General features: G+C 49.4%; 1 protein-coding gene across 1 annotated transcript in view; it reads left to right on the forward strand.

Moving 5' to 3' along the window:
- Positions 1 to 8,656: 8,656 nt before the first annotated feature.
- Positions 8,657 to 24,247, forward strand: part of CRTC1 (CREB regulated transcription coactivator 1) — a 59,272-nt gene continuing 43,681 nt past the window's right edge. The window contains exon 1 of the mRNA XM_087816830.1: positions 8,657 to 8,815. Within this exon, the coding sequence (XP_087672956.1) occupies positions 8,690 to 8,815 (126 nt within the window). The 5' untranslated portion in view covers positions 8,657 to 8,689. The remainder of the gene's footprint in view (positions 8,816 to 24,247) is intronic.

The raw sequence follows: 24,247 nt of genomic DNA on the forward strand, positions 1-24,247 counted from the left end.
GTGGGGCTGGGACTTCCACTGGATGCTGGGAAGACAGAGGGTAAACCTGGTGGTCTTTGGCTACTCCCCAGGCTGTTCTATGTGTCCGGTGATCTAGCCCCCTGCCACCAGCCAGCCCTCAGCCCTAACAGGTTCTGTCTCCATTTCCTCCATCCTGGGTGCAAGATCGGATGGCCATGGAGCTCCTCTTTCCAGAGGCTGCAATGCAGAAGAGAAAGGGCAGGCCTAAAAACAGCATGAAGTTAATATGCTTCCATGGAGGCCCAAGAGCTGCATGAGTTGCCCCCAGTCCTTGATTTTGTGGTAGCCTCACTCTGAACAGAGCTACACTTTAGTAGAGACTGACTACAGTTCACATATAGCCTTCTGAGAGGGGAGGCTTCCAGGTCACCCTCAAAACATACCGTAGGCCTGGTGCTCCCAACCAGCAGCCATGGGGCCCCCAGGGTGAGATCGAGTGGAGAGGCAGTGCTGAAGTGGGAACTTGGTTGGGAACCAGGAAGGAGCCCACGCTTCCAGGGGCATTGAAAGGAAAGCTGTGGCCCTTGGGGACTTACTAGAACATTTCAGCCTCTTCTCACCTCCCTAACCTGAGCTCCCCCAAGAGAACCCTTTTCTGCTAGAGGCACAGCCCCTTCAGGGGGGCAGTGAGAAGCCTTTGCCAGCTGCAAGTTCCCCCAGATCAGCTCACACCTCAGAACATCTTGTCCCCAATGAGCTGGCAGAGGTGCCTGTGCAGGGTGGAGGGGGCGCTGCCGTATCTAACTGTTCGATTGTGCGTAACCGTCTGGGCTGGTTCATGGAATGTTCTCGGGGGCCCCCTACCCCTCCTTCTCCACTCACCCCCCCGGAAGAAAGGAAAATTATTTTTCGTATTGTAAACTTTAAACACGAAAAAGCTGTTTTTAATTTAGCAGAAGCTGGCTTGAAACTTTACTTTGTGAACGTTTGTGTCCTTTGGAGAAAGACAGACCATGTGTACCCATACACACAAAGGCTTGCACACACATGCACACACGCTCACACTCAGGCATACCTGCACACACGTTCTTGCTCATATACAGTTGAACAAATAGCTTGTGCACACACCCTTGGGCCAGTCTCGCCCTTTTTGTCTGGCACCCTGAAGGAGTCTGCGGCCTATCACCTTATCACTTCTCTTCACCTTTCGCCCAGGGCAGCGTCCACTGTGCATGGGGACCAAGCTTGGGGAAAGCCCATCTCCTTCCAGATGGCCTGCTTCCCCACCGCAGCCCTGGACTTGGCTCCTGGAGCCTCCCTCTGCACCTGGGCCGGGGCTGTGGGAAAACACTGTCTCTGGGGACAGTGGGATGTAGGCCCGTGAGAGGGAGGCCAAGTGTGACTTCTGGGGCTTTTCAGCCAGCAAGGGCCAAAGGGGCCTCAGGGGAGTCGTGTGAGGTGGGAATCTGCCCCAGACCTGGCCAGTTTGGAAATCTGCCCCTGGCTTTGTGTCCTGGAATGCAGCTACAGCTCCTCTGTTCTCACAGGCCCCGGAGATTTCACTTCTCATGGTGGAGTCTCTGTGCACGGGTTTTATTAGGGGCACCTGGCTGTGTGTCCCAGGAGGCATAGTTGGGAATGCTTGTTGCACAAATGAGAGGTTCTGGGTGGGGAAGTGGGAGCAGAGCCTCATCTACTCTTAGTGTCTGTGGGCGTGATCCATGGACCCCAAGGGCAGGTGATCCACGAGGCCATGCTCCCCCCACAACAAGACCCCAGCTTAGTCCTGGCTGTTGTGTCTCAGCCATCAGTTCGATTCCTGGTCAGGGCACATGCCCAGGTTGCAGGTTACATCCCTGGTTGGAGTGTGTGCAGGAGGCAACCAATTGAGGTTTCTCTCTCACATCGATGTTTCTCTCTCTCTCTCTCTCTCCCCCCGCCCCGTCTCTCTCTCTCCCTTCCTCTCTCTAAAGTCAATAAAAACTTTTTTTTTTTTTTTTTATGAAAGAAAAGACCCCAGCTTAATTCTTGTGGCTGCCCCTGCTGTTGCCATCCCTGCAGCCATTTCTCCCTCCTCACTCACAGAGTCCTGATTTGGGGCCAGCAGCAGTGTGCCCAGCTTTGGGTGGGGGTTAATTTAGGATTTGGCTCAGCTTTTCTTGGTAACGCCTTTTGCTGGGGTTGTTTTCAGTCTGGGCAAATTTCCCAGCTCTGGCCAACAGCTTTAAGGGAAGGTCTGGGGTGGGGGTTTCTGGTCATGGGAGAAGCCTTATTGCCAATGCTTTCTATGAGGACACGATGCCAGGAGTTTCTGCAGCCCTCTTGTGGCCATGAGGAGCAAGTTAAAGAGAGGCACAGAGTTGCTGCCTCCCAGAGCCCTGAAATCGAGTCCCCCAGTCCCATCCTGGAACCTCTAATCTTCAGGCTCCTTTTTCTGAGAATCACAGTGTTTGTGCTGCTTAAGATACTTAGTATCTTAAGATACTAGTGATCAGCCATTCTGTTATTTGCAACCCAGACACTTACAAAATTATAATATAAAGGTAACGGATGTTGGGGTTTCCTAGTCTTAATGTAAGTCAGGGGTTTTATTTGCAAACAACAGAAACTGGCTGATTTCAGTTGCAAAGATGTACACTGGAGGGCTGTTGGGTTGCTCACAGAAGTGGTGGGAAGGCTGAAAAACCAGGCTCAGAAAACAGTAAGAATCGAGGTGGCAAGGACAGGTCAGGACGGACTGGTGAGGATGCTTCTGCCACTGCCACAGAGTCCATATGTCGCAACTGGCAATGTCATCTGCCCTTGGCACTCAGCCATAGCTTCCCCTGGAAAGTGGATGCTCCTGCCCTGATGCTGTTTCTTTGCATCACTTGTTCCTGAGTGGAAATATCCTATTGGCCTAGCCCATGCCCTGTGCCAACCTATCTGCCTGGATCCCTGGTAAAGTGAGTATATGAATGTGCTAGTTAGCTGCTGCCACCGTGTAACAAACAATCCAAGTCTCAGTGGTATGCAAAAATAAATGGGTGGTTTCTGGCCGGTATGGTTTAGTGGTTAGAGCATCGGCCCAAGCACCCAAGAGTCCCAGGTTGGAATCCCAGTCAAGGGCACATACCTGGGTTTTGGGTTTGACCCCCAGCCCCAGTTGGGGCATGTGCAGGAGGCAACCAATTGATGTGTCTCTTTCACATGGATGTTTCTCTCTCTCCCCTCTGCTCCCTCCCTGCCTTCCACTCTCTAAAAATCAATGGAAAAAATATCCTTGGGTGAGGATTAATGAAATAAATTAATAGGTGGTTTTCATGTGCCTGTGACTCATATGGGATGCCTATTCTATGCTGCTCTCAGTTGAGCAGCTCTGCTTCCAGGTGCAAGGCTATGGAATATCGGGGTGGGGTGGGGTGAGGGGGTGCTTAGCCTTACCTATCTTCATCCTTAGGCCAGCATTCTGCCCATATGCCATTGGCCAAAGCTAATGACACGACCAAGCCCAAAATCAGGGCTGGGAAATATCTTCCTTTTTACAAAGGAAGGATGCACTGTGGTGTGGCACAGGGTGGGACACAGGAACAAATGGGGAACTGAGGTCCACAGTTTAATCCATCACACTGTTGGCTCTGGGGTTTCTGTTGTCATTATGGGGCTGGCTTCCCATGGTGGGGACTCCCTAGACTTGGATGGGTATTCAGATGCTGGGCCACCAGAAAGAAAAGCCAGTGCCCCTGAAGGTTGGGAATTCTCTTTTATCACGTAGATTGGGACTGTAAGTGTCCTCGGTTTTTGGGCAGCGGGGAGGAGTTCTGGGTGGGGGAGTTCAGCTGCAGCTCAGCCTAGTATCAGCATTGTGTTGTCACTGGATGTCCCCTCTGCATGGTGGTTGCAGGGGAGGAACTGGACTGCTTGCTCTGCCCAGTCCCACCATCACCTAGAGCCAATCCCCTGGGTCCCTACCCCCCTCAGCTCCAGCCTCTTGCCACTCTCCTTGGCAATCCTGCCCTGTTTCACCCTCCGCCCCACACTCAGCCCCAGGTGGGGGCCCCAGGGACCTTTATCCTCTAACCTCTTCCTGTTCAGTTGTAAGGAGTGAGCACTGTGTCTGGCATTTATGGCTTCTATTGCCTGGTTCTTCCTTTCACATTATAATTAAACCGGCTCTGGCTTTGCCTTTTAAAACTCTGTCTGATGAAGGTCTGGTTTGGAAGTCAAAGACATGCCCTGGATGGCTTTCCTTTTTGCCTCCTCATTTCGATGACCCAAAGTCACCTCCATGCAATGTGGGTACCCCAGATAGACCAAGATTCCATATAAGGCAGTGTAGAAAAGCAAGGCATGAAAACTCACATCTCAAAATAAGGTATGCTTCCCTTAACAGTTACTGAGTGCTGGTGAGAGAGCAGACACTAAGCTAAGTGCTTTATTCTCATTATCTATTTAATCTCCCAAGAACCTGCTATGAGGATTGCCACTGTTCATATTTAACATGGGAGGGCAGCTGGGCTCTGAGAGGTGAAGTCGCTTTCCTGTTGTCAGACAGCTGGAGAATCAGCAAGGGCTGGGCCACGCAGAAATGCTCAGCAGTTTAGGTTTTCATTTAGCCTGTATTTAGAGATTTTATGTTGGAGTGTTATGGCCTGAATGCAGGGGAAAGGGCATTCTAGACAGGAAGACAGCCTGGGCAAAGGCCCTGAGCAGGATGCAGTAAGGCTGGAGTGGAGGGAATTAGAAAGGGAAGGGTGGGAGATAATGCTGGGGAAACTGGCAAGGAACAAATGGTGCCAGGCAGATCTATGGAGGAGATGAGAGAAAATTAAATCCTGGAAGCAGCAGGAAGTGGTTTATAAGGACTCTCCTCTTAGCTTACACTTGGATGTTCTCCGTAACTAAAGTGAAACTATTCAACAGTTGGACACTCCCAGTGCCTTCAAATCAGGATTGGTTGGAGAAGGACCCAGCTGGGTGAGCCTAGAGTGAGGAACACAGCTCTCCTTAGGCGTCAGGATGGCCTTTCTGGAGGAGGGATGAATAGGAGTTTCCCAGGCAGAAAATGATTCATTTAACAAACACTTCCTAATTACCCCTCTGTGCCTAGTCTTGTGTTAGCTCTGGAGACCCAGGAAAACAGAATGAACAGACAAGTATAATATGAGGCCTAAAGAACTCAGAGCCTTCAAGGAACAGAGAACAAACCTTAAGATTAAGGAACTGGGTGTGTCTGTGTCCTTTCTGCATCACACAGGGAACTCTACCCCTGTAGTGTTTGGGAAGGGTGAATATACTTTCAGCTTTTGATCTCAGCTCAGTCTATAGGGGAGCAGACAGGACCCTGGAAACAGCTGCCTTTAGAGAGTGTGATGTTCCCTGGTCATGCGACACATGCAGGGGCACACTTCCGATAGGGCCCTCGGGGAGGGGCTCTCAGAGGAGAGGCCTGAAAGATGAGAAGGTGCCAACCATAAAAGGATCTGTGGGGAGAGCAGTCAGGGAAAAATCAGCAGTATGTGCAAAGACCTGGAGGTAGAAGAGTAAGGAGGCCAGAGTAGCTACAGTGAAGGGCCAGGGAGGGGGGGCAAGAGCATCGTGGGCCACTAGGAAGAGGGTGGATTCTTTTCCCCAAGTGTGATGGAGACCATGAGATCCACCCCAGTTTACAAAGACCACAGGCTGCTCCAAAAAGCACTACCTGGGCCATACTGGATGGCAGCAGCTTTCTTTGATGAACTAAGAAAGCGAAAACATCAGGTCTGGGTTCTTCCTGGGTCACCAGATGTCTTGGCCTCTCCCTCCTTGGTACTAAGGGTCAGTGGAGCTGGAGGAAGTTTTGGGTCAAGGTCTGGCCATTGTGCAATGAGTAGGCTCATGGATTTCTCTGACTCATCACCAGGGTTTAAGATGGATCTTGTTACTGCTGAGGTGAGGGGTGAATAGGGCAAGCACCTCTGCCCTGTAGGCATGGCACATTTTTGTGACCTGATAACACCTGCCCTCCCTCCCCCAAATCTTTTCTCTTTCTGTGCCGGGAAACCAGCTTAGTGCAGACATATGGAAGTGATCAGGGTAACCACCATCTTTTGAGCACTTATGAGCCAGGCACTTGACTTGTGTTAATCTCATTTAAACCTTACAAAACCCAGTGCAGAGAAGGAAGCGGAGCTCTGCTGTCAGGCCTGAGTTCTGGCTCTGGCGCTTAACTTGCTATGGGGCAGTTGCCATCTGTGCGCTCTGTCTCTATTTCCTCTCCACTCTCACAAAATGGTGACAGGAATGAGAAGCACTTTTGTAGTATGCCCAGCCCTGCACCTGACTTCCAGAAGCTGCAGTCTCAGTTAGTGCCAGGGACAGAAAATGGACTTCAAATCAACTTCAGCAAAAAAGAGAATAAATTATTGGCTGACACAAGTGAAAAGGCAGGACTGTCTATCTTTTTTCTTTAAATCCTCACTCAAGGATATTTTCCCTTTGCTTTTAGATGGAGTGGAAGGGAGGGGGGAAGAGGGAGAGACAGAGACATTGATGTGAGAGAGACACATCAACTGGTTGCCTCCCTCATGTGCCCGACTGGGGCTGGGGAATGAACCTGCAACCCAGGTATGTGTCCTTGACCAGGAATTGAACCTGCAGTCCTTCGGTGCATGGGCTGAGGCTCTAACCACTGAGCAACACTGACCAGGGCAGGGCTGTCTATCTTAAGGAATGACTGGATCCAGGAGCTCAGACAGTGTCTTCTCTAGACTTCTGTCTCTGTTTTCCTCTGTATGTGTTCACTCTCTTGGTCCAAGCAAAGAGGGTGCTTCACTTTCCCATGGTTCAGGCAAAATTTCCAGAATTGCCTTTCATTGGGCAAAACTGGGTCACATGCCTTCCCTGAACCAACCCTGATGGTCAAGTCACAGCAGTGGGCTCTGTTGATTGTCTAAGCCGTGACAAGAGGTGTTTGTGAGGAGAGGGAGTTGGTGAGATCAGCTTCATTCACAACTCATGGGCTGAAAGTCAGAATGAGTGTTTCCTGTAGGGCAGTTAGTTGTTGATACCTAAAAGGGGGACAGATGCTGGTTAGGCAAAAATGCTAAAGTCCATGAAGTTTCTCAAGACTATATGAACAAGAAGGGTAAAATGGAGCAGTGGCAGTGCCCAGGACACTCCAAACTAAAATCTATGTATGTGCATATATTTAATATGGACATTTAATTAAACGGTTGGAAAGTGGCACTAAAAGCATATTTGGAAAAAATAATTGTCCCCCTATGACCTCCACTGGGGTTCTCCTTCAGCCATTCCTGGCTCTAGTAAAAAGTGTATTTTTTGTGCAATTACAGCTGCCCCCCATCCCCCTGGCTTCCTTCCTCTCATGCCGGATAATCCCTAGGGTGTCCTGAATATGAACCTTTGATATTGGTGGTTGGGGTCCCTCTGCTTAGGGAGGGACAGCTGGGTGTCAAACAGAACCCCTTTTGCTTTTCTCTGGGTCATCCCTCTATCATCTGGGAAACTCTACTATCCCATTCACTGCTGGGTCTGGGTGGGATTTCTGGACCTTTCCTTTAGCACCCATGGCAAAACCAGTACCCTTGAGCAAGACTGGACTGGATAAATTCACAGAGAGGAGGCTGAAGCTATGTAGTTCTGGTTGTTTGGGCTTAAGGATCTAGAGAATAGGAACTGGTACAATATGAGGTGGTAGAGAAAGGAAGGTATTAAGGATGATGTCCAGGTTTTGGGCTGGGGCTGCTCACAAGGGTCAGGCCTCAGCTCAGATGTCCCACCACTTCCATGATGGTGGTGGTGGTGGGAACCTCCCTCCATAACATCAGCCTCCTGCCAGCCCATCACTGAATTCTTCAAAAAAAACTTTTATTTTTAATTATTTTCCAATTACAGTCGACATACAATATTATATTAATTTCAAGTGTACGACATAGTGATTAGACATTTATATACCTTATGAAGTGGTCACTGCAATAAATTTAGTACCCATCTGATAACCATACAGATATTACAATATTATTGATTATATTTCCTATGCTGTACTTTACATCCCCTTGATTATTTTTATAACTGGCAATTTGAACTTGCTTTCACCTTTTTCACCCAGCCCTCTCAACCCTCTTCCCATCACTGAATTATTTCCCCCGTTACATTTATCTCCATCTGAAAAGTTCTTGGGTCATCTGTTGGTGGGTTACGTCTCAACCCTCCCCGACTGTGCACCCCATTAAGGCAGGGACCACCACGTCTGCCTGGTACATATTGGCTCTCAATAAATGTTGAGCGAATGAATGCAGGAATGAGCAACGTCCTGGACAGGTCTCAAAGCTGAACTGGCCCGAGCCCAGTCTCAGCCTCAGGGTGCGCCCTGTCCTTGGAAGGTGTTGGCTCCATCCTGGTAAATTGAAAAGGTTTGGGTCTGGCTGTCCCCTCTTGGAGGATCTAGCGGCCGCTGTCCAGCGGTCCAGGAGGCAGCCCACTGCGCCTGCGCCGAAATTTCCATACGCTCCCCACCTTTGGGTAGCGACAGCGCGGGCGGAGCGAGCGCATGCGCTGTCACCCCCATTCCCGCCTGCCTCCTCCGTGCGCCTGCGTCGCTTCGGACCACTGCCGCGCCTGCGCATCACCCACCGCCCGCTGGCCTGGCCGGCGCCTGCGCGGTGGCACTGGCGAGTGGGGAGGGGGGTAAAGAGGTGGAGGAGGAGGCGGAGGAGGCGGAGGAGGAGGAGGAGGCGGCGGCGAGAAGATGGCGACTTCGAACAATCCGCGGAAATTCAGCGAGAAGATCGCGCTGCACAACCAGAAGCAGGCAGAGGAGACGGCGGCCTTCGAGGAGGTCATGAAGGACCTGAGCCTGACGCGGGCCGCGCGGGTGAGGGGACTGCCGCGTCGACCCCTCAGGGCCGAGAGGGAGGAGGAGAAGGCGCGTGTCCAGCGCGTGCACAGGGCGGGGGCGCGCGGCGGGGGCGGGGCGCGGGGCGGGGCTTGGCCTGGCCCGAGGGGACAGGTGTCCCCTCTCCCTGGGCATCGTGGGCGGGATTGGGGCCCCACATCATCAGTACCTGAGGGGGGACAGGTGACCCCACATCATTGCTACCTGGAGGGGCAGGGGCCTCCATGTCATTACTACCTGCAGGGAACAGGTGCCACTACATCATTGTTACCTAATGGTGTAGGTAACAATGGTGTCCCAATATTATTGCTACCTGAGGGGAACACATGCCCTCACATCATTGCTCCCCGGATGAGAGGAGGACAGGTGCTCTCATATCATTGTTACCTGGAGGGGCAGGGACCTCTATATCATTATCTGGAGGGAACAGGTACCACTACATCATTGTAACCTAATGGTGACAGGTGTTTTCACATCATCGCTATCTGAGGGGGATAGGTGCTCCCATTTTACTCTACTTAGGGGAGACAGGATGACAGGTGTATGAATTGGGCATTGCTTGAAAGCATCACTGGCACTTGGGGATGGGATAGGTGCTCCCATATTGTTACTTGAAGGGACAGGTGACCCCACATTGTTGATACTTGAAGGGACAGGTGTCTCTACATCATTGGTGCCTGTGCTTCATTTCCTGGATGTCAGCAGGACACATGCCCCCACTTGCAGATGTGAGGTGGAATAGAATTTTTGGACACCTGAGGACAAGGTCAGCTGTCCTCTCCTGTGGGGACCTGAAGAGGGTTAGGAAGGCAGATGTGCTCAGTCCTAGAGCTTAGAGTGGAGACAGCTGCCCCTTCCCCATGCAGCCTATATAGTCAGAACCAGGTGATGTTCCCCCCACTGAGACAAAGGACAGCTACCTGTAGATGTCCCCTGGCCTTTAGGAACAGGGTAGAGGGTCAGGTTTCCTAAGGTGGCTGGTTGGGTTCAGTGTGCAGAGGCAGGCCTGGTTACCTGCTAACCTCACCTGGGAAGCAACTATGGACATGGAGCATGGGCTTTGTTGGGGCTAGGATTGGTGGCGTGGCATTTCTCCCGAGCCTCAGCTCTCTGGCCACATGATCACGGCAAAGTACTAAGCTCCTCAGGCCTTATGTTCTTTGTGAAGTGTGTCTAGCAAACCCTTCCTTGTGGATCAGGAAGCAAGCACACTTTGCACAGGTATTGGTAATGTCCACTGTATTTCTGCAGAGCAATGGGACCCCCACCCTGCACCTGGGGGCCTCAGAGAGGATTTGACACTCATATTGCTGGTTTCTGGATTTGGCCACTGATCTGACCATCCCAGGCAGACCTACATCTGTGACTTCAGCTTCAATCTAATTCCTCAGGTGGAATTTTCAGGTTATGTTCTTTTCTAACTAGTTACTTGTTTCTCTTTGAGATTGTGACCTTATAGGCTAGAATGTGTCTTCATTTACATGCATTTATTTGGCACATATTGATTGGGTGCTCACTATCAGCCAGGTGCTGCCTGTTCCTGCTCCAGCAGCTCTTGTTCTCACTCAGGAAGAGATGGTTGGAGAATGAATGAATGAATGAAAGTGAGCAACTGGAGTGACCCTGTAAGTCAGGGCTTCTGAGGGCATGAGTGTCCATATCCTCTTGTCTCTAGCATGTAGTGTGTGCTAGCACAAGTAGGTGTCAAATGTATATAGTATAACAGGAAGAAGTGGGTTATGTGAAGTTTATGGCTGTCTTCATGATTGGAGGTCCTGTTTCTGCCTTGGGGTTGGAAATGGATTATTGTTGTTGAAAAGGTTTCTTTAACAGCTTTATTGAGATATAGTTCAAATACCATATAATTCACTTGTTTAAAGTGTACAATTTAGTGATTTTTAGTGTATTTATGGAGTTGTGCAACCATCACCGCTGTCTAACTCCAAAACATGTTCATCTCCCCCAGAAGAAATCTGGTACCTATGAGCAGTCAGTCCCCATTTCCTCCTCCCCCAGCTCCTGACAACCACCAATTTGCTTTCTCTCCCTACCTATTCTGGACATTTTATGTAAATGGGGTCATATACTATGTGGCCTTTTGTGACTGCCTTCTTTCACTCAGCATGATGTTTTCAAGGTTCATGCATGCTGTAGCATGAATCAGAAAACTTCGTTCCTTTTTATGGCTGAATAATATCCCATTGTATGGATGGACCACATTTTGTTTGTCCATTCATGCACTGATGAATTTAGAAAATATTTCTTGGATACGTAGACAGCATTTCTCAACCCTGGTTACCACTTCCCATCTCCTCCCCCAATTCTCTGTTGCCTTCTCTTCAGGATTTGGGGAGGTGGGGTGGGCATGGTGTCCGGGCAGAAGTGAACTTACACTGGGTTTTAGAGACTGAGCAGTGTTCTCTGCTGGGGACATTTCTGCCCCCCAAGAGGATATGGCAATGGTTTGAGACATTTTTGGTTGCCTTGACTGGGGGAGAGGGTGCCACTGGCACCTGGTGGGTAGAGAACAGGGATGCCGCTCACCACCCCACAATTCACAGATGGCCCTTTCACAGAGAGTGAGTGATCTGGCCCCAGATGTCAGCAGTGCTGAGGCCCAGAAACCTTCAGTTTGGAGGGAATGCTAAGTGGGCAGGGGCGCAACCTTTGCACCTGAGCAGGTAGAGTTTAAAGCTCTTCCCCTACTTTTATGGCTGTGCCACCTGGGCAGGCTGATGGCTTGTTTCCCACATGGGACCAGGATGGACAAACTTGTTCCCAGCCCATTTGGCCATTGCCTGTGGCAAATGGCATGTCTGCAGTACCTGGTGCAGGTGAGTGAACCCACTTGATGCAGGGCCCCTGCCCCTCTCTCTGGCTGCAACCTTCCCTCATTGCCTCCCTCTGCAGTAGACACCAGGGTTTCACCTGCACATGCTAACAGATGGGGCATGGCCCTGTTGGTAGCTGCTCCTTTCCTGTGAATTCTGCAGGACAGCTTGCCCGCTCCTGGAGTGAGCAGGACCACTCATGTTTCCATGTGTCTGCTGGCAGTCCTCAGTGGTGATGGACATGCCTGCAGTGCCTTCCCATGTGAAAGGCCAGTCAGTAGGCATTCAGTGTGTGATGAACAAATTGACGCTATCATCTCCCTGGGGAGCAGGGACAGGAGGGCCAGGTTGGGTGGGGGACAGGATGTAATGTTTGGGAGACCACTTTCTGTGTTGCAGAGGGGTGGGTGTTCCTTTACCATCTTCAGACTTGGGTAGCATGATATGCAGGGAGGGGCTATGGTGCTCTGCTATGTGAGTTTGAATAGGTTTTTTACTTTTTGAATCCTGAGCTATAAAGTTGGGGTAGCATGTTCATTCCACATAATGATGTTTTTGATTGTACAGTGTATCCCAGGGATCATGTTGGGTGCATAATATAGCATACAGAGTGTATGAAGGCTGTGGTTTTGAGGAGCAGATGTGGTTTTAGGGGGAACAAGAGAATTGCTGCAAATGAATGAAGCACACTTTCAGAAAGAAGAAGCAGGGTGATGTGGACTGACTGGTTGGGACGGGGGAGGCTAACACCTGGACAGTGAGACAGAGGCCCTCATGCCAGGCAAGAGCACCCCAGGTGTGGGACAGACAGATGCACAGCCCTGAGGTGGAAAGGCTTGGCAAAGTTGAGGACAAGTCAGAGGACAGAGAGACTAGCTTGTGGAGAGAGAGTGAGAGAGGTGAAGCTGGAGTGGCTTTGGGAACCCTGGATTCCACCTGAGGAAGTGGTGTTTGTGATGGTGAGAAGCCTGAGCTGCTGCTTATTTATGTAATAGCTGTATTGAGATGTAATTCCCAATACATCCAACCTACCCACTTAAAGTGTACTGTTCAATGGTTTCTAGCACATTCACCGTGTTGTGTAACCATTACTTCTGTCTAGTTCCAGAACATTTCTATCACCCCAGAAGGAAACTACATCCCCATTAGTAGTCACTCCTCATTACCCCAGCCTCTGGCAAGCATTAATCTGCTTTCTATCTCTATGGATTTGCCGGTTCTGAACATTTCATATTAATGGAATCACACACTATGTGGGTTTTTGTTTCTGGCGGCTTTTACTCCGCATGATTTTTTTGAGGTTCATCCATGTTGTAGTGTGTGTCAGTCCTTCAGTCCTTTTTATGGCTGAGTAATATTCCATTGTGAGGATGGACCACATTTTGTTTATCTTTTATCAGTTGATGGACATGTGTGTCGTTTCCACCTTTTAGCCGTTTGAATAGTGCTGCTATGGACATTTATCTCCAAGTGCCCATGTGGATGCAGGTCTTCCTTTCCCTTGGGTGTACACCAAGGAGTGGAGTTGCTGGGTCATATGGTAACTCTCCATTTAACTATTTGAGGGCATTTTCTGTTCTACAGAGATGGGTGTGAGCTGAACTGGCAAGGGAGTGAGAGGGGATGGTAGCAGACTGTGAGGCCGCTGCAGTGTCTAGATTAGGGAGTTGCAGGGGGTAGCTTGAGCAGGATCAGTGGATTTTGGTGATATTTTGGCATCAGAGCCAAAATATGTGCAGGTGGATTGCATGTGGGGCGTGTTGCCCTCTTGCCAGGGGCTCAGGACACAGGAGGCTCTGAGTATCCCAGGGAGCAGTCCCAGGGCCAGAAAAAACCTGCACACAAAGCAGTCCATGTGACCTGGCCTAACTGCAGCTCTGGCTGCACTGAAGGAAGGGGAGTGTTCTTCTGGTCCTGCCCTGTGATAGGGGTAGCTCTGCATAGGCTAGAGGAAAGTACAGTGGTGGCTTGGGTGAGCTGAGCATGGAGACCACCCCCAGTCCTGGACCCAGTCCTGACTTTGGCATCCTTGCCTTTGTGCCGGCTGTTCCAAGTATCTGGTACCATCTGTAGCCTTCACGCATGCACGCACGCAGGACTCCATCAGTTGCTCTGCTGAGAGGATGGGAAGCCTTCCTCTGCCTCCAGAAAGCCCCAGCAGCCTCAGTACTCTTCTGGTTGTGAGCTGCACACCTTGACTCCTAAGAAGATTTGCCCACATCCTGACCCCCAGAACCTGTGACTGTGGCCTTATTTGGAAAAGAACTCTGCAGATGTAATTAGGGTAATGATCTCGAGATGCTATCATCCTGGATTCAGGGTGGTCTTAAATTCAATGACTAGCAACCTTATGAAAGAGGAGAGGACACAGACACATAGGGAGAAGGTCATAAGATGACAACGGCAGAAATTGGGATGAGGTAGCCACAAGCCAACGATGCCTAGAGCCCCAGAAGCTGGAAGAGACAGGAAAGATCCTCTTCTAGAGCCTCCAGAGGGAGTGTGTTCCTGCCGACACCTGTATTTCAGACATCTGGTCTCCAGAGCTGTGAGAGAATAAATTCCTATTGTTTCACCTGGTTGGTGGTCATCTGTGATGGCAAGCTTGGGATATTGTCCCCCAGGCTGAGACAGAGCCTGCAGAGTCCAGGTACGTTATAGAAACCATCTTTAAATATATATATATAATTTTTTTTTTTTTGCCTGGCTGGAGTGGCTCAGTTGGTTGAGTGTCGTCCTGTGCCCCAAAAGTTCGCCAGTTTGATTCTCAGTCAGGGCACATGGCCAGGTTGTGGGTTCTATCCCCAGTTGGGGTATGTACGGAAGGCAACCAATCGATGTTTCTCTCTTACATTGATGTTTCTTTTGCTCTCTCTTTCTCCCTCTCCCTTCCTCTCTCTCTAAAATAAATTTTGTTTTCCTAATTCTCACCTGAGGCCCTACCCGGTTTGCTCAGTGGTTAGCCTGTGGACTGAAGGGTCCCTGGTTCAATTCCAGCTAAGGGCACGAACCTCGTTTGCAGGCTTGATCCTTGGCCCCAGTTGGGGCATGTGTGGGTGGCAACCAATTGATGTGTGTCTCTCTCACTGCGATCTCTCTCTCTCTCTCTCTCTTCCACTCTCTCTGAAAAGCAATGGGAAAAATATCCTCTGGTGAGGAGTTAAAAAAAAAAAAAATCAATTCTCACCTGAGGACATGCTTAGAGAGATATGGGGGGGGGGAGAGAGGAGAGGGAGAAAGAGAAACATTTGATTGGTTGCCTTCCATACATACCCTGACTGGGGATTGAACCTGCAACTTGGGCATGCGCCCTGACTGGGAATCAAATCGGCAACCTTATGGTGCACAGGAGGGTGCTCAACCAACTGAGCCACACCAGCTGGGCTTTTTTTTTTTTTTTTTTTTTTAGTTATGTTGTTATTTAGAAACCATCTTTAGACAGTAGGCCTGAGGGCTCTCTGCAGGTGTGCACATCTGTCCTTCTCTGGCTGGCTCACAGGTTGTACCTTGTTGCCTGTTGAGGCCTAGGTAGACTCTTAATTCAGCCACCACCAGGAACTAGGGACCTCACTTTGCATTGGGTCCAGCAGTGAAGGTGAACAAGCCAGAGGGACAACAGCAGGAGCCAAGGCTCTGGGGACATCAGGAACTGACCAAGAGCGTGGCAGGGTGTTGTGGGGGTGTGGGGTAAGGGTTTGGGGTTGTAATCCTACTGTGAGGGATAAAGTGTGCCCTCTGCACTCTGTTCCTTCTCCCTGCATAGCACCATATGGCTTTCATTCAACCTCTATTCTTGTTGCTCACTTACCCTCGGAGAGGAGATGTCCACCCTCTCTCTGTCCATATGGGGAAACTGAGGCCCTAGCTGGGAAGAGGCATAGCTGGTGTTCAGAACAAGGAATTAAAACCACAGACTAGAACCTTCAGTTGCTCACAGAGCCTACTTGGGCTAGTTCTTATAAATAAAGTTTTATTAGAACATGGCCATGCTCATTTGCTTATGCGTGGTGTATGGCAGAGTTGAGTCATTGTGATAGAGACCATATAGCTTGGAGAGGCAAAAATATTTACCATCTGGCCCTTTACAGAAGGAGTTTGCCACTCCTGGCCAGTGGATCTCACTTGCAGTTTGAGACCTGACTACCTAGAGCAACATGGAAAATGGAGAGTATGGTAGGAGCTGGTTCTCCCACTTTCAGGGGCCTTTGAACCATCTAGTAACTGAAGAATAAGACTCCTGCACTTCCCCAATTTTCTGCTTCTGCAGGTCCGGTATGGGGCCTGAATTCTTAGTGGGGGTCTGAGAATCCTGCCATGCAGGCCTTGCTGAGAGTCTTGGGTGCTGTAATCACCAGGGTTGTGCCAGGTGGAGGGAGAAGGTCAGCTTCAGTTTTGGGGTGAGCAGGCTGTCTGGCCCTCAGTTGGTGGCCCAGTGGTCATTGTTGGTCCATACAGCCAGAGGGTGTTTGCTTTCACTGTCCTCAAACCTGGCAGGGGGCACAGTGCCAGATGACTCTTGTCAGTGCAGTGAGCCTTCTGGTCCTGGTTGGGTTAATTAGGTTATACTGCCAGGCCATCCTGGGCATTGTGGAAGGCTGCATTGGCCTTTTCTGCTGCTCTCTGTGCTGGGGCAGTTTCTGGTTTCAGCTCAGGGCCTGGGGCTCCCTTCAGTGCTGCTCCAGTGAAGGGAGGTGATGGCCTCAGGGCCTGGGATTTAGTCTTTGGTGCTGGGGATTTCTTTTGAAACAGGACCCTCTGGGAAATGCCATTCAGAGGTCAGGGGTGGGGTCTGACCGGGGAAGTACTGACCTGAGTGCAGTCCCGGGGGAGTATCACAAATAGGTGTTCCCCGCTGATTCTCTCTGGGGGCACTTGTAAACATATGGGGACAATTTTGGTTGTCATGACTTTGGGGGGGTGATTAGGAATACAGCTCAACACTCTACAGTGCCCAAGACGGCCGTACCCCAGAGAACCAGCTGGCCCTAGTAGCCCTGTTGTGCACCCCTCCATGTGCTGGGATTATGCAGGTGCAGCAGGGTGGGTGGAGGCCCCTGATTCCATAAGACATGTGACAACATCCCCATCAGCTGATTGCATCCTTTCTGGTTTATAGGGGGAGACTGAGGCTCAGAGTGTTAGAGGTGGAAGAGCTGGGGTTGGACCCAGGCTGGACTAACCCGGTGGCTGTATGTGTTCTCCCATCCATACTGCTCTGGGAGTTTGCCAGTTGGTCAGGGTGGGGCAGAGCCTTCCAGGCTGCTGGAACCTGGTGAGCTGAGGAAACTGTTCAAGGTGCGTAGTCTGCGTGGGCAGAGCTGTAGGAGGGAAGCAGTTGGGTGGTGGAGGGCCTTGGGCCAGGCCCTGCATGTGGGTGATGGGAAACCACAGAGAGTTACAGTGGGATGGCAACAAGGGACTAGAGGTGCTAGAGCCCATGTGCATGTACCCAATAGGTTGTTGCAGTGACCCAGAGGAAGAGTCTTGTTTCCCCCATTGCCCAGATGAGAAACTGAAATGTGAGAGGTCCCCATGTTTCACTGTATGTGGAGGTGCTGGGTTTGAACCTGTGTCTGACCCAGGCCCGGTGTATTTCATAAAACAGCCATGGAGGGCTGTGGTGCATGCTGAGCTTCAGTTCATAGCCATCGGTTGAGGACCTTGGAGGTTGTCCCTAGTGTTTTACAAACCACGTATTCATTGTGTTCATTCCATGCATGCAAGCAGCCAGGCACAGGGGTGGGCACAGCAGCTTGGAGTGGCCCACAGTGAGGACAGAGGGAAGGCTGATTTGGGTCAGTTAGGGGATAATAATGACAGCATTTATTGAGAGATGAGAGGAAGGAAGGCAAGGTAGGGGCCCCTGCCTACAATGGGGGACCTAGAGAGAAAAGGGCAGGGATGGAAAAGTCTCACCTCATCTTGGAGCTTGTAGAGTGGAACAGCCTCTTGTTTCTGGCCAGGGTGTCTCTGGCCTCCTCTTCTCCCTTCCCTCCTGCCACTGTGTCCAGCTGGGCCCCAAGGCAGAGGTGGGTACCCTGCCCTGGTGGGGCAGGGCTATGGTGCCACCAGCCAGATGAGGGTCCAGGTTCACAAACAAGGAATCCACTAAATGCCTTACGGTCCAAGGACATGGAGAGAGTCAGTATTTATTATTTTCCAAATGGAAACGAAGTATGGTCAAGGCCTCCTCCTCAGGCTGCTCAGATGGGCACAGAGGATTCTGCAGTACCTAATGCCTGGCAGGGCCCCACAGCAGGCTTCTCCTTACTTCCTCCTGGATGAGTTTAGACCCAGACATCTCCTATGGGGTTCACTCCCTCTCTGTGAAGTGGGAGTCACAGTGGTCTCCACCTCATTGGACTGGGGTGACACTTAGATGGGTTAACCCATGTAGTGTATCCAAAATGGGGCCCTGCACACAGATGCTCATTGTGTGCTCTCTGCTGAGATTTTGGAGGCATGTGCACTGCTAACACATGGCAGGCAGTGCTCAGTGGGCACTGGGTGGGCATATGGCAGGCATTTAGCAGGTGCTTGGCAGATGTTCAGCAGGCACATGTGTATTCAGCAGGTATGTAACAGGTACTTGGTGGACATACAGCAGTCATCCAGCAGGTATACAGCAAGCACACAGGATGTACGTATCAGACACTGAACAGGTGCATAGTGGGCATTCAGCAGGTGCTAAGCAGGCACTGGATGGTGATGTCCCTGAGGGCAGGCCTGTCTCCTGTTCACTCTGGAATCTCCTAAGTTTCCCACCACTCTGTCAGGCTCCCCCCTTAAGCACTGAGAATGTGCCATGGGGTCCTGTTCTCCATCTGGGAGAATGAACTGGGCACGAAGGGGCATGGAGCCAGGTGGGTAGCATGGTGGTCCTTGTGGAGCTCAAGTTTTTGCTGAACAACTTCAGGGAGAAACTTTGAGTTTGTATTGACCACGTGCAGTGTTTACAGGAGGGACTGGGGTAGGCAGGGGCAGGTGGGACTCTCGAGTGCCCTGGGGAGAATGTGAGAAGCACCAGGTCCCCTATGAGGTGCCCTGCAGAGGCTGGGATTTGGATGGAAAAGCCCCTCCTTCAGTTGGTATTTATTGAGCACCCACATTTTCCCGGGCCCTGGGGACACCCTGTAGAACAAGTCAGATGGAGCCTTTCCCTCAGAGGAATCCATGCCAGTGGCCAGCTGGTCCCTAGCCATGGCCCCGAGGTCACAGCTCTGAGAGAGTGGAATGGGGTGGGGGCCCTTTGGGGGAGGTGACATTTGAGCTGACCCCACCCCAGGACAAGGGTGAATCATGGAGGTAGGGAGCGTGAAGCCTGTTGTGGGGGCAGGGGCTGGCTGAGCTCAGTGGGTAATTCTTCATGGGCTTGGTTCTGGGTTGGAGGGGTGCTCCAGTAAGGTTAGGAGCAGGACCTGACACGAGATGCAGGTTTAGCCAAGATTCCTCCAACCGTCATGTAGGGACAGACTTGGGGAGAGTGAGGAGGAGGCTTTGTGGACCTGAGAGGGTGTTGGGGCAGGTGTTCCCCAAGAGAGGGTGGCGCCATGGAAATGAACTCGGACTTGGTACAGACCAGGACTTGCTGACTTGGCAGTTCTTTCACCTGATGTCAGGAATCTGATTCCCAAGGGCTTGAACAAGGAGGTTTGTATTAAATGGCTTCAATTTCATGTACAAGTGCCCCCTGTACAAGGAAAGGCATTTCTGAAGCAGAGAGGAGACCTCGAGCCCTAATTCTTATATGTGAAACTCCTCCTCCTCCAAGGTCCCATCCTGATGCCCTACTGGTCATGGGGGTTTCACCACAAATCCAGAGCATGGTCTTCTGTCCAGAGGGTGAGTCTTTCTCGTTGGCTGTCAAGTGTCTGTGCCCCGTTCGCCCCATTCCCAGATACAGCTTTGGAGCTCCGTTGTTTCCTGAGTGTCCAGGGGCTGGGGCTTCCTGTCCAGGGAAGAAGACCCTGAGAATGCTTACAGGCTGTTCTTCCCTGCCAGGTGAGGTTTCGGGTTTCAGGGAAGTGTTCTGCCATGCTTTTTTAATAAAAGAAATAATTTATGTCTCAAAACTTTGATGAAAATTGAAAACAGAAAACTCAAAACACTTTCCCTTTCCTCTGTGCTCTGATACAGCTCACCTGGGCATGGAGGTGGGTGGGTGCATGCCAGCTGGTCACTCATGTGGAAGTCTCTGGGGGGCAGAGTGCCCAGGGCTGGCTCTGCAGGGCTGCCAGTCCTTGGGCTGGGGACAGGGGGAGGCATAGTGCACCTCAGAAAAACACGATAGCTGTCCACCCTGCTGGAGGCTCGGAGTGGCCATTGTGTCCATGCCCTCCTGGCTAAAGAGCCTCCCTCATATTGAAGTCATATTGAATTCAGTGTTTCTCAGGTGACTGAAGAGACAGACCCCTGCTGCCTTCTTTGATGGGTCCTTTCGCACCTGTGAGCATTGTGCTGTCTTTATCTCTGTCCTTTCAGGCAGACGGGGGTTTGATAGCTATAATTAGGACAGGAGCAGCTCATTAAATTGTCACAGAATCAATGCACAGCCTCAGGAGTGATTTATGGGCCCAGCAGCCTCCTTCATGCCCAAAGTGGCAAGCAGCTGCTAATTCCTGCTTCTGGCTCAGCAAATGTGGAGGGAGGAGCCCTGAGGGTCCCTAACAGGGGGCCTGCTAGGGGCCACTTGGGCCCAAGAGCCCGCCCTGTGGCCCCCTAAGCACCTGGCCAAGTGCATTGCCATTGCAGTTTGGGCCCTGTCTCTGCTAGCTTTTCCCAAATGACTCCTCTCTGTGCCTCAGTTTCCCTTTGTAGAGTTGTTCAGATTACACGATGTTCCCTCCCAAAGTGCTTAGCCCTGTGTCTGGCCAGCATCAGGGGTGCCCATGGGGCAGCATGGCAGCATTAGAATATGGTTGCCCAGCCAGGGTGGCTCCATGGTTGAATGTCGAACCATGAACCAAGAGGTCACCCGTTTGATTTCTGGTCAGAGCACATGCCTGGGTTGTGGGCTTGATCCCCAGTAGGGGGCCTGAAGGAGGCAGCCGATTGATGTGTCTCTCTCCTTAGTGTTTCTATCTCTCTATCCCTCTCCTTTCCCCCCCAAAAAATCAATAAAAACACTAAAAAAAAAGAATAGGGTCTTACCTGGCACACCCATGAGCCATGGCTTGACATGTAACAGATGCCATGATGATACTCTGAATGTTCAGTGTCCTTTTCAGGGAGGGGAGTGTATTAGTTTCTTTTCAGTTTTTCTTTTGAGATAATTTTAGATTTAGTGAAAAGATGCAAAGACAGCACAGACAGTTCCCATAGCCCCTGACTGTGAACATCTCACGTGACCAGGGTGGGCTGATCCAACCAGGACTGCAGCATCATCACATTCTATTCCAGACTGCATTTGGATTTCCCCAAATGTCGCCTGATGCCCTTCCTTTGGCCTAGGATCCCCTCCAGGCTCCCACATTATGTTTAGTTGTTGTGTCACAATCCTCTCTGATCTACGATCGTTGCTCAGGGTTTCTGCATCGTCCATGACCTTCAGCCCCTTGAAGACAGTCTTTTTGTAGACTATCTGTCAGGGTTTGGTTTATTTGATGTTTTCTTGTGATTGGGCTAAGGTGATGTGTTTTTGGCAGGAATTCCACACAAGTGAGGTGCTAATTTTCTTTTTATATTTTTCCTTTTAAAAATTGTGATAAAATATACATAACAAAATTTATCATCTAAACCATTTTTAAGTGTACAATTCAATAGCATTAAGTACATTTCACGTTGTTGTGCAGCCATCATCACCATCCATCTCCAGAATTTTTCATCTTGCAAAACTGAATTTCATTAAATACTAACTTCCCATTTTCCCTCCCCCATCCTGTGGCACCCACCATTCTTCTTTCTTTATGGATCTAACTCCTCTAAGGACTTCAATATAAGCGGAATCACACAGTATCTGTTCTTTTGTGTTTGACTTATTTCACTGAGCATAATGTCCTCAAGGTTCATCCATGTTGTAGTAGGTATCAGAATGTCCTTCCCTTTTAAGGCTGCATAATATTCCATTCCATGTATGTATCACATTTTGTTTATTCATTCATCCTTCAATGGACACTTGAGTTGCTTTCACTTTTTGGTTATTGTGAATAATGCTGCTGTGTACTTGGATGTACAGATAAATGAAGATGCTCCTTGACTTAATGATGGGGTTAAGTTCTGATAAATCCATTGTAAGTTGAAAATACCGTAAGTCAAAATGCATTTAATACACCTAACCTACCAAACATAACTTAGCATAGCCTAAAATGTGCTCAGAACAGTTACATTGGCCTACATTTGGGCAAAATCATCTAACACAAAGCCTATTTTATAATAAAGTGTTAAATACTTCATGTAATTTATTATTTGTATTGCTTTCACACCATTATATAAGTTGAAAAATCGTAAGTTGGGGACAGTCGGTACGAATATCCTTTTGAATCCCTACTTCCATTTTTTCTTGGTATATACCCAGGAGTGGGATTGCTAGGTCATGTTTCATTTTTCAAGGAACTGCCATACTGTTTTCCGTAGTAGCTGCATTCTCACCAGTAGTGCACAAGGTTCCGATTTCTCCACATCCTCATCAACAATTGTTATTTTATGTTCTTTTTTTTTTTTTCTATAGCCATCCCAGAAGTGGTATCTCATAGTTTTGATTTCTATTTCCTTGGTGATGAGTGATGCACATCTTTTCATGTGCTTATTGGCTGTTCGTAAATCTTGTTTGGAAAAATGTTCCTTGAAGTCTTTTGCCCATTTTTTTTTTTTTTAATCCTTACCTGAGGACATTTTCTTTGCTTTTTAGAGAGAGGGGAAGGTAGAGAGAGAGGTGAGAGAGAAACATCAATTGATTGCCTCCCACACGTGCCCTGACTGGGGCTGGGGATCTTTCTATGTAAAAGATCCTACCCACTAAGCCATACCGGCCAGGGCTCCTTTGCCCATTTTTGAATTGAGTTGTTTATTTTTGTTGTTGAGTTTTAGTAGTTCCATGTATATTCTGGATATTAATCCCTTATCAGATATATGATTTGCAAATATTTTCTCACATTCCATGAGAATGGGGCCTTTTCACTCTGTTGATTGTGTCCTTTGACACACAAATGTTTTTAATTTTAACAAACTCCAGTTTACATATTTTTTTTCTTTTGTTGACTGTACTTTTCGTGTCATAGCCAAGAAGTCATTGCCAAATCCCATGTTATGAAGCTTTTCCTCTATTCTGAGTTGTATAGTTTTAGCTTTTACAGTTTTAGTTATAGTTTTAGCTTTAGGTCTTTGATCCATGTTGAGTTAATTTTTATATATGGTATAGGGTATTAGTCCAACTTTAGTCTTTTCATGTGTATACCTAGCTTTTCCATCATCATTTGTTGAAAAGACTGTCCTTTCCCTATTGAATGGTCTTGGCACCCTTGTCAAAAATCATTTGACCATATACACAAGGGTTTATTTCTGGATTCTGCTATGCTATGCTATGCTATGCTATGCTATGCTATGCTATGCTATGCTGTTCTATTCTATTCTATTCTATTCTATTCTATTCTATTCTATTCTATTCTATTCTATTCTATTCTATTCTATTCTATTCTATTCTATTCTATTCTATTCTATTCTATTCTATTCTATTCTATTCTATTCGTTTATATATGTCTGTCTTTATGCCAGTGCCACCGTGTCTTGATTCCTGTAGCTTTGTAGTAAGTTTAGAAATCAGGAAGTGTGAGTCCTCCAACTTTGTTCTTCTTTTTAAAGATTGTCTTGGCTATTCAGGGTCCCTTGAGATCCCATGTAAATTTTATGGTTGGTTTTTCTATTTCTCCAAAAAACATTTTTGGGATTTTGATAGGGATTGCACTGACTATAGATAGCTTTGAGTCATGTTGCCATCTTAACAATATGAAGTCCTGCTCTCCTCTTCCTAGCTGTGTGACCCTGGGCAAGCATTGTTGGTCTGCAGAGGGAGTCTGTTTGCTGACTGATCACCTTGAGGAACTACTAACTTAGAGGAGAGAGGAGGCTGCAGGAGGGTAGGGCCAAGCATGGAGGGCTGCCTGGAGGAGAGCTCTGTAGTGGGACAGGAGGGGGTGTGGGGGGGAAGGGTCTTTGGGAGTAGAGGAATAGCGGGTGTGAAGACACAGAAGCCTGGAGGGGAATTGTCTGGGGCATGAATGTGGTGCGACTTGAGTCTCGTTGGGGGACAGGTAGCCAGAAAGGAGAGAATGAGGGTGGAAGCAAGATTCCCATGGGCCCCCAAGAGCCAAGATGGGTAGCTTAAATATGATCCTGAAGCTGGCTGTGGGCATAGGGAAGGGGAGATCCAGATTGGCTTTGAGTTTAGGAAGAGCTTGAGAAGAGATTGGTCAAGGGAATGAGGAGAACAGGTGCAAGAGGCATAGGACCTAGGGGGCTCAGGAGCTGCGATGAAGAGGTGATTGCGAGGCCAGCTATGATGAGGAGGCCCAAGGTAGGAATGGGACTACCCCTGGGTTTCTGGCTGTGACTTAGGAAAGATCTGGTATTGTTTGCCAGGGCCAGA

The sequence above is a fragment of the Miniopterus natalensis genome, chromosome 4, assembly GCF_054644295.1.
Source record: "Miniopterus natalensis isolate mMinNat1 chromosome 4, mMinNat1.hap1, whole genome shotgun sequence".
Lineage (NCBI taxonomy): Eukaryota > Metazoa > Chordata > Mammalia > Chiroptera > Miniopteridae > Miniopterus > Miniopterus natalensis.